At 37.6% G+C, this 14,079-nt stretch overlaps 1 protein-coding gene across 1 annotated transcript in view; it reads left to right on the top strand.

Moving 5' to 3' along the window:
* TTN (titin) overlaps nucleotides 1–14,079 on the top strand; it is a 329,039-nt gene that overhangs the window by 20,858 nt on the left and 294,102 nt on the right. Inside the window, 10 exon segments of the mRNA XM_078146156.1 lie at nucleotides 659–980; nucleotides 1,383–1,535; nucleotides 3,835–3,969; nucleotides 4,796–4,921; nucleotides 5,965–6,102; nucleotides 6,745–6,882; nucleotides 7,374–7,511; nucleotides 8,026–8,160; nucleotides 11,191–11,484; nucleotides 11,584–11,709. Coding sequence (XP_078002282.1) covers nucleotides 659–980; nucleotides 1,383–1,535; nucleotides 3,835–3,969; nucleotides 4,796–4,921; nucleotides 5,965–6,102; nucleotides 6,745–6,882; nucleotides 7,374–7,511; nucleotides 8,026–8,160; nucleotides 11,191–11,484; nucleotides 11,584–11,709 — 1,705 coding nt within the window.

Here is a 14,079-nt window from a genome sequence, read left to right on the forward strand (position 1 = left end):
GAGAATGAGAGAGAAAGAGTGAAAGAGAGAGAGAGAGAGGCATAAGTGCCAGGAAGAAATGAGTTCCAGACCTGCCTCTGTGTGCTCCTGGACAAGTAATCTCCCAATGCTATGGGCAACTCTCTGAGATTATGAATTACAAAGAAAATGTCCACCTGTGTTGACAGAAGGGTGTCTCCTCATCTAGGAGTTCCCTAAATCAGTAAATCATAGATTTAGCCCCTTAATGCATAGAATACAATATGTGCATATATGTACACACATGTTTCATTTTTTACATTTGATTTACATGTGCACTATCATTTGACTGGGCTTTTGAAGAAAGTATCCTTTATCCATCTTGATTTACCTATTGTGAGGGATGGATGAAGATGCTAAAAAGGTTCTAACACATGGGACAAATTCTTTCATGGGGTCTGATATATTTCTCTCTTGAGGCTACATCACAGAAGAAAAAGATTTACTAAGACATGAGTCAAAGACTTTGAATCACTTTATTTTTGGTCTATGGGATAATTGAAATGGGTTAATGAGACATTTAAAAAGATACAGATCAAAGCAGCTTCAGCTCTTCCTCCTAGAAATCAAACCCTATGATCTGTAGGGGAATTTTTATGAGTTGGTCTGTATTGATGCCATCTACCTTTTCATTCACCAGGTCTGTGTCTCCAGCTGGAAGGATTTCCACATCACCCATTAGACCTGTGAAGTCCCCATTACTGATGCGGAAGACACAGACCACCATAGCTACTGGTCCTGAGGTGCCTCCCCCTTGGAAGCAAGAGGGCTATGTAGCTACCTCCGAATCACAAATGAGGGAAACCACAGTGACAAGTTCAACACAGATTAGAACTGAAGAAAGATGGGAAGGCAAATATGGTATCCAAGAGCAAGTGACCATCAGTGGAGCTGCCGGGGCTGAAGTCAGTGCTGCAAGTGCAGCCTTTGCTGCTGGAGTTGCAGCCACTGGTGCTAAAGAGGTAAGGAAAGAGTTTAAGGTAGAGCAAGTTTCTTTTGTGGGTTAGTCATTGTCCTTGAACACTCTGAAGATTAGTACCAGATTTTATTGCAAATATTTAGGCTGAAGAGGTTGGGGGTTAGACGTCATCAATCATATAAAGATGCATTTGTCTTTAAAAAATGGATGAGAATAATGAAAGACTTAATGTGATTCAAACTTGATAGGAGCATCAATTAATTGTGAGTGTAAATTCTTGAAAGTGGATGCTATTAAACTGGAATGTTTTGATTTCACAAGTCAGTAAGTAGCATCTGAGTACTTGAATGATCCTTACATGTGTCTTTCTCTTGACCATTTCTGTCCATTGTGTCCCAGTCTTTGCCACCTAAGAAAATAACATCACCTGGTGTCCCTCCCTCAGGTGAGACAAGAAGCCGACAAGAGCGCAGCTGTTGCGACCGTTGTTGCCGCAGTTGATATGGCCAGAGTGAGAGAACCAGTAACGAGTGCTGTAGAACAGACTGCAATGAGGACAACCACGACTGCAGTGCATGTACAACCTGTTCAAGAGCAGGTACGGGAGACGCGCTGATGTCGGCTGCCCTTCCTCTTCCTGTCACCGTGTCCTTTTCCTTATGTTAGATGGAACATGATGATTTGGCCCTTCCTAGGTCATACTGGAACTATACCGTTCCAACAGGAAGAAACCCCCTCAATAAATCCTCGTTGGATTGATGAATGAATATAGACTAATTTATTTTAAAATTTTTTATCTCCTTTGTTTTTCTATCACCTTCATGTCCAGATACATCTCTCCCCTCTTTTACTGCCAAAGAGGCATAGCTTGTAATAAAAACAAAACAAAAAAAGAGAGAGAGAGAGAGAGAGAGAGAGAGAGAGAGAGAGAGAGAGAGAGAGAGAGAGAGGAAAAAAAATTCAAAGAAGCTAACCACACCAGCCAATTCCAACGTTATATTCTGTGCTTCTCATGCATAGTTCCGCACCTCTGGAAAGAAGGGAGGGTGGTACATTTCCGTATTTCTCCTTAGGAACCAAGTTTGGTCATTATACTTAGTGTGGACCCATTCTAAAGGGATTACTGACTCCCCTTTACATAACTTTTAAATAACTGTTTAAAAGACACAGGCAGGGCCTGCAACATTGGAGTTTGGGTTATGATGAGATAAAGGCAGCTAGAAAGGGTGCTGGCCAGGAATCCAGCTCAAAAGAAAGGTCCTGACAGGTACCCATGGTCAGGAAGGTAAGAGGTCAACAAGAAGAACAAAGAGAATTGGGGAGATTTAATGAATATATTACAGAAGGGGAGGAAGATATAATCCTCTTCATGGAAGTTAATTAAGCCCAGAAGGAAGCGATAAGCTGATCCTGTGAAGTCAAGTCCAGGATGCCAGCCAAGGAAGAAGTTGTCCATATTTAGCATAGCTCTAAGCAGAATGGTTCAGAGCCCAGGGGAGGTCAGAGAGCTAGCCCAAACAGTACAAGTCACAGGATTGCTAAACCATTATTCTCAGGCAAAAGCTGTTTTCACGCAATCTGTTTATACTACTACCTGATGTGTGGAGGTGACCTTGAGTGTATAGATGTTGATACTAGTCTGAAGGAAGTCTGGCTTCCTGCAAGCCTGCAGCTCAATCCTGTCTGTAACTGAGATAGGACAGGACCTCCACCTGAGTCAGAAACAGATATGATAGTGTTACTCCAGGGGATTGGATTATCTCTCAAAGCATATGCTGGTATGGGGACTCTGTCTGTTTTGGATTATTCCAAGTAGGAGGAGACAGTAGCCATGAGACCGGGGGCATTGGTTAGTTCAGGAAACTCAACCTTAGTGGCCTGGCATCATGAGAATTTTCCTAGCCTGCTTTATATAGTTATTAGGAGATAGATTTCTTTTTGAAAGGAGGTCTACCATCAATAGGATGTAAGTTTTGCATAGTTTGCACAATAGTTATCACTCTCTACCTTTTTTTTTTTTTACTCTCTACTTGCATTTGCAAAGTTGCTGTTAGGGAAGGAACTATAGTCTGTGGACACAAAGCACATGTCACATGTGCTAACTTGCCCTGGCCCACTGAACACTTGAACCTTGGCCCCATATCTGGAGGTATTCCAGACTCTTACTACATGAACTATATCTCAAAAACTGAGAGTTGGAAGTGCGCTTGGAGGCCATGTAGTCCAACATACACCTGAATGAGAATTTCCCTATGAGTGAGTGTCCTACCTTTGCTTGAGGACCTCTAATACAGGAGAACCTATCACATCCAGGCAACTCATTGCAATTTTAGGTAAATCTAATTGTTAGGAAGGTTTCCTGACCTTGAGGCTAAATTTGCCTATTTGTGACATCTTCCCGTTGTTTCTAAGTCTCTAGAGAGTCATCTAATTCATTCTTTTGCAATGATGTTTCCTTGAGGAGAATCATCACCATGGACTTTAAAAACTTGAAGTCATCACAGATTATCCAATCCTAGCTCTTTATTTATTTGACAGAGTAGGAAGCTAAGGTCTAGGCAGGATATCTACTGCCTTGGTCAGTGGTCTATTCCAAGTTAACAACAGAGCCAGGGCAGGAGTTGGGTCCTTCACCTTGAAATTATCCTGCACTCCAAGCAGGTATTAATGGAAACTTGCTTACTAGACCAAAATTCATCCTACAAGTCCAGAGTCATTTCCCTTCCCATTTAGTTACTATTGTACTTCAAAACTTCTCTACTTTTTCTTTTTTTCTCTCATCTCTCATCTATTTCTGGCATTTTGTGATATTTATGGTTTTTGTACGATATATGATAAGGACTTTTTAGATGAAGGTGAATTAAAGAATTCCTTCCCTTTTTCTCTATGAAAATTAGACAAGAAAAGAAGCAAAGACTGCTACAACCAAGGTAGTAGTTGCTACTGATAAAGCCAAGGAACAGGAATTAAAATTGAAAACCAGAGAAGAAATTACTACCAAGAAAGAACAAATACACATAACTCAAGAAAAGGTGAATATCATGATTTCATAGGTGAAGTACACTGCTGATGCCTGTTGTGTATGTATGTCAATGTTATAGTTTGTTGTCAAATTGAAAAGAAACATTCTGATTAGATTGAGGGCGGGGACTATCTTTTGCCCCTTTTTATATCCCCAGTACTTAGTCCCATTACCTGGCATATGGTGGTTTTTGTGGTTGTTGTTCAGTTGTGTCTTCCTCTCTGTGACCCCATTTGGGGATTTTTCGGCAAAGATACTGGAGCAGTTTGCCATTTCCTTCTCCACCTAATTTTACATATGAGGAAACTAAGGAAAATTGGGTTAAGTGACTTGCCCAGAGTCACACAGCTAGGAAGTGTCTGAGACTGGATTTGAATTCATGAAGATGAGTCTTCCTGACTCCAGGTCCGGCATTATATGGTAATTGGGTCCAGCTCACTGCAAAAATTCTCTGTGAATTTGAATAATGCAACCACTTTAGGGAATTCATTGTTCACACTAATCAAGACCTATGTGAATACCATGTTCTGCTGTATAATGATAACTTGTATAGAAAAAAAAACCTTTTAAAAAACTAAGTATTTTTATTTTTCAAAGGCATTGATTCAGTGCTGGATGCTTTATTTCTTTATTTCTTTATCCAAGCCTAGCTGTCTTAGGACATTAAGAATAGGAATGTCAGAACTACATTAACCAGTACTATGTGTTACTTTAATTCAATGTACAGACCTACAAAAAGATTTGGCCTCCTTTCCCACATTGCTGTTTAATAAAAATCATGTTATTTTTATTTAAGAAACAGAGAAAATAAGATCTCTTTTATTATTTAAAAACAGATGAGAAAAGAAACCGAGAAAGCCTTTGTACCGAAGGTAGTAATTACCGCTGCTAAAGCTAAAGAACAAGAAACTAAAACTGCTGAAGGAATAAGACAGCAACAAGTACAAGTAACTCAAGAGACGGTAAGTCTTGTTCTCCAAAGAAATTGTAGTTCATGGGCAAACACCACATCCTTCCAACAAATAGAATATATTCAAGCACATCAGTGCCCTCATCATCACTATTGTCATTCTTGCTCCACCCTCCCAAAGTTGCTGAGATGACCAAATGAGTCAATCTACATGAAGTGCTTTCTAAGTGCTAAAGTGACTTAGAAATGCTAGCTGCTACTAAATTGTGTTGACTCACTATTTAGAGAAACAGTGACTTTCAGTTCTAAAAACTCTCCGATCCCATGAACCAAGGATTTGCCACACTAACACTAAATATGTTACAAAACTGGAAACAGCCTTCATTTTCCCCTTATCTCTTTTCACTTCATACACTAAATTCAAGGTTTAATTTTAAGGAAAAAAAAAAGGTATAGATTTTTATCCCCTATTTCTAGGCTGTGTTTCTTATCACCTATGTGTTATCCATTCCCAGCATTGATTCTGTGCTTCTCTTCTTAATACTGGACCTCAATTGATTTTTAAAAGGTTCCATAAGTTAAAACTTGTCCTGTGTGTGGGAACCTAACTAAATTACGCTGTTTCCTTGTTATCTAAGTCAATGGAAGACTGCTTTCAGCAAAAGTCCTAGTTGTCACCCACCAAAAGAAGCTGTGGTTGCCATTTTCCTGATGACAATCAATCTGAAGCTTCCACTATGATGGTGACCACTACTCAGGAGCCCAAATCTGGGTGGCGTCCAGAGTGCCAGGAGTTGATAACATCAGCACAACCTACCCCATAGGGTTGTTGGTAGTGAACAGTGGCTACATAATCATGATTTTAGAAGAGTCCTAAAAACCAAAGGTATCCATATTTAGCTGAAGCTTTCTCACTAGGAATTGCAAGCTGATCCAACCTAGCTTGGGCTTTGGGAAGGGGTAAGAGAGGGGAGTGTTGAGTTTTCCTCCCTCTGTCCTCTATCCATTCTCTTTTTTCACTTATTCTGTACTGGCATCGTGACATTTTATCTGGGGCACATGAACTTCAACTTTTGATTTCACTCAAATAATCAGATGAGGAAGGAAGCCGAGAGCACTGCAGTAGCTATGGTGGTAGCTGCCTCTGACAAACTTGAAGAACAAGAAACAGTGCTGAGAGCTAGAGAAGAGCTTGTCTCAATACAAGAACAAATGCATATAACTCATGGAGAGGTGAATACTGCTATATCCAAGGATGTGAAATTCATGGTGGCATGGTTCTATATGCAAACTTTTTACATGTTCATCACCTGTCTTCAACATTACTTTTCCCCCCTGGATCAAAAACTTTCTAAGTCACACCTTCCCCCTTGCTCATGTTCACGTCCATTTTCCATTTCTTAACATCACCGTTTCATTTTGAGTGATTACTAACACTTTATCACAAGTTGAATTTTTAAAATCTTCCTATTGAAGTAGATGACATCCAAGACTGTAAGAAATAAAAGGCCAGAAATATTTCTTATTGTCATTCTGTTGGAATAATTCCATTGAATAAAAGCCAATCTATATGAAATTGATGGGGTTGCATTTTAAAATCTTTAAAGAAATTGTGAGTGTTACCTGAGACATTGTAGATTCCACTGGATCCATAAGCTTTCAATAGATATGCCACTGCATATAAAGTGGATGATCCAAGCAATTTTGTTGCAGTGAGATCCTATTGAAATGCTCACACAGAGATGTCCTTGAATAGGAAGAAATTTCATCATCTTTTTCATAACCTTTCACTCATTTTCCTCATGTTGCTTTTGTCAGAGACAACATGGGATTAACTCTTTCCCTATCCCCCCTCTTTTTTACTTTAATATTTAGATGAGAAAAGAAACTAGGAAAACAGTGGTACCTAAAGTCATAGTTGCCACTCCTAAAGTCAAAGAACAAGAAACAATATCAAGAACTAGAGAAGAAATCGCTACTAAGCAGGAACAATTACACATAACACAAGAAAAGGTGAACACAAACATTCTGAATGTGAAATTAACTCTTACAACTTACTCTTCTAGCAAACCCATTATTTACTCAAGAATATAAGAATTAATCTGTATTTTCCTTTCTGAAACCAAAGCTAAAATGGTTTAAAAATTTGAACAACTATCATTACTTTCTCTGCATATTTGATCTTCATTCAACATTAACCTGCTTACCATTATTTCTTTCATCAATATCTTTAGCCATTTGCATGAAGGCTAAGATTTTTGAATACAACTTAAAATCTGTTTTTATACATTATAATACAAAGATTTTTTATTTACTTATACCTAATATCTTAAGTATTGTGATTCCCAATAATTATGATAATTTTCTACCTTCATAAGTGGAAGTTAGTCACTCCTTCCTAAGTAACCCTACATCCCTGCATCTTGCATTATTACTTCTGAAATTATGCCATGTTTGTTTGGGACCATATGGAGCTCAAATCTTTATTTTACTATAATAATCAGATGAGGAAGGAAGCTGAGAAACTTGCTCATTCTACAATAGCAATTGCAGCTGCTAAAGCCAAAGCTCAAGAAACTACACTGAGAAGTAGAGAAGGAATGGCCGTCAGACATGAACAATTTCATGTTACTCATGAAAAGGTGATGATAACTGTCATAGGTGTGAAATTTCCTGTTCTTAACACTTCATTGCCAATCATTATAAAAAAGAACTATTAACATCCTTTCTTTTTGACACGTTTAATTTTTCAGCAACTACTGAACCAGGATATTTGTCCGTTGTTAATATTACTACGTATTACTCTTCCTTCCTAATTTATCATTCATTCCCACTTTCCATGATTAACATGTCTTCCAGCGATAGAAATTATCTCTTTGCATGCAGATTGATTTCAAGAGAATCTTTCCAAATAAAACATGCTGATATAAATCAGTGATGAATCAGTGGGCACATCCACTTTTTGTAAAATGGATTTGTGTTTTGTATGTATGTATGTGTGTGTGCACCATGAATCCCAGATATTGCCTCATACCAAGCACAATAAGTCAATTTAATTTTCTCTTTATGTTTCTACATTTGTGTTTAATCTAGTTACAAGTATTTTTCTTTATAATCCTATGAACCATTCATCTTTATCTTTACTGTAAAAATCAGATGAGAAAAGAAGCTGAGAAAACCACAGCACCTACTGTTGTAGTTGCTACCACTAAATCCAAACAGGATGCAATATCAAGAACTAGAGAAGGAATTTCTACCCAACAAGAACAAGTACACATAACCCATGAAAAGGTGACTATAGCTGTTTGCACATGTGAGACCTTCCTCCCTTAATCTCTTCCTTTCAGAACCATATTTCACTCTAAACCACAATAAATTTCTCTTAACATTCCATTTCCTCCCTTCATAATAATCTATTCTTTTGAAACTTATCAGTGAAATTTGAGATTAACTTCTCCATTTCTGTTGGTATTTTCCTCACATATTTACTGTTTTCTTTCATTAATATGCACCTTACTCTCTGTCTTAGTGACTTTTTTCTACAATTACTTTTCTAATAGAAACTTGTTTTTAAAAGAATATCATTCCATAGATATAGCATTCTGTGCCAAACCACACACCTTATGCATGACAGTCATTCTGATGGGACATTTCACATGGGCAAACTATTCGTAAAATTAATTCCTATGAACCTTGAAAAGAGCCACGTAAAAATAACTGTTTCATTTTTGTCATAAAATTAGCTAACAATGGATGCTGAGAGGATTTCTTTACCAAAAGTAGTAATTACTACCGTCAAAGGCACAGGGTCAAATATAATATCAAGGACTAGAGAAGGATTTGCTGCTCAAGAACAATTCCATCTTTTTCATGATGAGGTGAAAACCAATGCTATGGTAGTGTGAAGCATTGTTTCATCATACTTCATCAGCCATCAGTACAATCCATTCAGTCTTGTCTGTGTCTGCTTGATCTATCTGATTGCTTAGTTACCCAACACAAATTCTAGGTATGATTAAACCCAGTAAAGTCTCCAGCTGGCAGACACTTGGCTTTCTCTGGTGAAAAGTCAGTTTGCGTCGCTTTTTCTTTGTGTCCACTAAATGAATTCACAACATTTCTTATGTGTGAACTGCAGTCTGCTTTGAATAGTTCTCTCACTTCAAAACCATCTTTTAATTTCAAATTTTTCTTCTGCTTGTCTGAGTTAAAAAAAAATCTATAAAGTGGGAGATAAGAGAAGAATAGAGGAGTAGATAGGTAGCCAGCCCTGAAATCAGGAAGATATGTGTTCAAGTCCTTCTTCTGACAAATAATAGCCATATGCATGGACTGGTTATTTAGCCTCTCAATGCCCCAGGCAAATTTATAAAAATGATAAATTATAAAAAGGCTGTTGATCCAAGCTCTTTGTAAATATTGTTTCATCCTTTGTATTTGTATCCCCAGTGCCTGGCACAGTGCCAGATGCATAGCAGACACTTAATAAATACTTAATTGTTATTAAATGATTGATTCATCAATTGGTCAAGGCATTTCCATACTGGTATTTTCTCATATCGATGAAATAATGGTTTAAGCCCTCCTCCCCCAAATTGTGATAAAAGTACCTGCTCTACCTATCTCACTGGGTTGTTGTTAGGATGAAATGAAAAAGAAAACAAAATAGTTTGAATACTGTAAAGTGCTATATAAATATAAAACATAAGAATAGTCATTGAGATTATTTAATAAAAAGTTTCATGTGTCAATCAAGTCTGTAGCCTAAAAAGCAATAAATAAAGGAACCAAGTCATAGACATTTTTCTTTTAAGATACAAATTTGAAATGAGGGAACTAGTTGCCATTCTCTGAGACAGGTTAGATATTGTTTCAGGGAAGAAAATTAAAGCCCTCATATTTATTTACATTTTAAATTGTTGAGAGTGTTATTTTTAAATAAATGAAGATAGCACATTTGAAAACTCAGTAATCCACACCTTCTATATTACAGTGAAACAAAATTATTTTGTTGGAACACCCCATAATACTTACTACATTGCATTGGATAAGCATAATTATATCCCTGCATCCAGTACTTACTTGTGTCAGGCATGGTCAAACGTCAATGTTCAGGTCAACGTCTGGCACTGCAAACACTAAATTTTAAAAAATCGAAATGTAGTACACGGACCATTTTTCATCAAGTGCTCTTATCCTTTTGGACCCCTCTGAAACCAAAGGACCCTTTCTCAGAATACAGTTTTTAAATGCATAAAAGGAAATGAATAGGATTACCAAGGAAACCGATTATTTTAAAAATACAGATATCAAAATACTTATAAAAATAAATTCAAAGACTACAGGTTTAAAAACTCCTAGTTTAAAAGATTTTTTTTAAAGAGCATCCTCTCTACAAGGTGTTTCTCCATCCATAGCCCCCTTCAGAAATGAGAAAATAACCACAAATGCCATTTCTACCTGTGCTATTGACTAACACTGAGCTCTGAATCCTGATAATGGTGAAATGGAAGTGGCCATCAGTGGGAAAGGAAATGTTTTTTTCTCTCCACATGAAAACATTTCCCTTTACATTGCAGTACTTTCATTGGTGAAGAATACCAATTTTCCTTGGTGTTCTTTGATAGAGATATCCTAACATCTGAAGGGTTTTCCCTCATGAGGAATCACAAACGTATTCATGCATTCAATGAGCATTCATGAGCCATCATGTTATCTAATATTTGCATGCAAAACACACATCTCTTTATTGACTCTGGCTCCTCTGAACATGAAGATATCACTGTTTGTGAGAGTGTGTTTTTATGAATGTGGTGACTCTGTTCACACAAGACCAAATGTTCCATGTAGGATAATAATCAGAATCTCAATGCAAACAAATTCCACAAGAAACTGAGGTCCAGAGATTATATTATGTGGGGCTGGGGACTAGGAAGGGAAATATTATGTGTCTGTGTTGTCCAACTTACTCACAATCTTTAATCTTCCCAAAATTGTCTGGACACATCTTCTTTTGTCCCATTCTTCTGCTTCTAATTTTATGTATTTCATTGTTTCACGTGATTAAAGCATTTGCATGTTGAGTGTATCTAAATATATATGATAATTAAGGAAATAATAAGTGAGAAAAATACATTACTAAGTGTGTACATTTTATGTAATGTAAGTGAATTGTCTGCCTCTTAATGTCATCTGTAGAATAGGAAGATGTGTGTATGTGCCCGTTTGTATTTCTTTTGACCGGTATACCAGGAAGAAAATGTTTACCCAGTGCTTGACTTGGTCATTACCAAATCTGAACTTTGGATGTGTCACCTCTAGGTGGGAGCTGGGAAAAAGGCCGAAGCCGTGGCCACCGTTGTTGCTGCAGTCGATCAAGCCCGTGTGAGAGAGCCCCGAGAGCCAGGGCATTTCGAAGAATCTTACGGGCAACAGACAACTTTGGAGTATGGCTATAAGGAGCAGATCTCCGAAACCAGAGTCATTGAGCATCCCCAGCGTCCGGTTTCAGAACCTCATGTTGTCCCTAAAGCAGTCAAGCCCGCAGTGGTACCAGTGCCTTCTGAAACGCATATCTCAACAACAGATCAAATGGGAATGCACATATCATCACAGGTTGGACCCCTGAGCCTCTGTTTTCTCTGTCTTTCTCCGCAAATGTAAATGGCTTTTATCCTTTTGTAAATATCATCAATGAGTTGTGTTTTCCTGCAGATCAAGAAAACGTCAGATCTGACAACCGAAAGATTAGTCCATGTGGAACACAAACGTCCTCGTACAGCAAGTCCTCACTTTACCGTTTCAAAAATTTCTGTTCCTAAAACGGAACATGGACATGAGGTAAAAAGTGGGAGGAAATGGAACGGATAGGCTTCTAACCCGGGGAGGTAAAGTACTAAAGCATTTGATGAACAGTGGTGATATCCACTAGGGCTCTCCAGAAACACCTGATGTCAATCAATCAATAAACAACCATCGATTAAGCATGTGACATATGCCAGGTACTGTGCTAGGTATGGGAATACAGAGATAAGACTGAAGCCACTGCCCTCCAGGGGTTTACTTCCTGTCAGGGTAGATGACTTGTACATTTAATCAGTATAATCCAAATAAATACAAGGCCTGGGTCATGGGCTGAGGTCAGGGGTCTTCTGCTCATTGGTGTCAGTTGGCCTTCCTACTAGAAACAGTGTGGTGACTGATCCTGCAAAGAATGCATCGGGTATCCCAATGTAAATTCTACTAACTGTATATGTACTTTACCTTAAGAGGTGTCAAATGACCCATGCAGGCTCCTGCTTTGCTTTATCTTTCAGGCATAGTACCAAACACATTTTTTAGGTTTCCATATTCTGACGTTTTACTAAAGGTTAATTATACATTTATGTAGTTTACTGGTAATTATACTGTGAGTTTTTTTCTGAGGCATTTTAACTATATACACACTTACACACACACACACACGCACATACACACACACACATACATACATACATACATACATACATACATACATGCATGTATGTGTGTGTTTGTACCAAACAATCTTTTTGGGTTTCCATATTCTGATGTTTTCCTAAAAGTTAATAATACATTTATATAGTTTACTGGTAATTATACTGAACATTTTTTCTGAGTAATTATAATTGTACACATGTATACATACACATACATATGCATGTGTGTGTTTGTACCAAACAATCTTTTTAGGTTTCCATAATCTGACATTTTGCTAAAGGTTAATAGTACATTCATGTAGTTTACTGGTAATTATACTGTGAGTTTTTCTGAGGAATTTTAATTGTATACACACATATATGCATACATAGACATATTACTACATACATACATACATACATACATACATACATACATACATACATAACTGTGTTTGTCCCTGGAGATTTTTTAAGTGAGGACATAATTAAAAGAAACCTTTCCAAAGTGAAAAATGTACATCAGCAATTATTACACAGATTGACTCTTTATGTGGGTTTCTGTGAATTGAGATTGTTCACATTTACATAGTATATGTGTTTAGCCTTTAAACCAAATACATAGATAATTGGCTGTTTCTGTAAAGAAATTAGATTATAGTACCACTTTCCAAAATATTTCACTTTAGATGGAAATAAGTTAAAGACTGAAGGTGTTAACAAAATGGATTTAATTAATTCAGTTGATAAGATGTAAATCTATAACTTTATGACTCTGGCAAGTCATTGAACTTTTCAATACCCCTGCCAGTGTGTCTGCATTGAGGAATGGAGTTACACACACACACACACACACACACACGCACACACACACAGAAGAAGGGAGGCAAGCTAAGTGGCTCAGTACATAAAGGGCTGGGTCCAGAGTCAGGAATACTTACGTTCCTGAGTTCAAATGTGACTAGCTGTGTGACCCTGTGCATGTCACTTAACCTCTGTTTGTCTTAATCCACTGGAGAAGGAAATGGCAAACCATTCCAATATCTTTGCCAAGCAGACCCCATGGATGGAATTGGCATGCTATGGTACATGGGGTCAAGAAGAGTTGGACACAATTGAACAGCAATGCACTTGTGTGTGTTTTCTCCTCTGCTAGAACATAAATCCCTTGAGATCACAAGACTATTTCATTTTTGCTTCTACGTTCCCAGCATCTAGCACATTGACTATTGCATAGAAGTTACTTAATAAATGTTTATTGACTTAAGTCCTCCACAATGATTAAATCACAAATCTGAACCACCCCAACAAATCCATGTAACCTCAATACAGCATATTTTCATTTAAAATATGAAGTGTAGTACATCCAAAGCCTCTTCAAAGAGGAATGTGGCACACATGTAGAGGCATCATGACCTATTAGATAAGAGCACTGAGCTTGGAATCAGGAAAACCTAGGTTTGAATCCTTCCTCCCTGTAATGCCAATGAATGTATGACCCTAGGCAAGTCACTTGATCTCTATGTGACTTACATAACACCTTTAGACATATTTCAAAGTCCAAGGCTTCATTGGTAAAGTCATTTCTTGTACCTGGATCTCTCTGCACTAATAAAATCACATATTCCAGAATGACATGCATTCAAATTTAAAAATCAGTCTCTTGATTCCACTGGAAGCCAATATTTATCATTTTACTAACTGTGTGACCCTGGGCATGTCAGCCTCAGGTTCTTTATCTGTAAAATAGGATGCCTTACCTACTTCATAAAGT

The sequence above is a fragment of the Phascolarctos cinereus genome, unplaced genomic scaffold (genome assembly GCF_003287225.1).
Source record: "Phascolarctos cinereus isolate Bilbo 61053 unplaced genomic scaffold, phaCin_HiC Scaffold_726;HRSCAF=1367, whole genome shotgun sequence".
NCBI lineage: Eukaryota > Metazoa > Chordata > Mammalia > Diprotodontia > Phascolarctidae > Phascolarctos > Phascolarctos cinereus.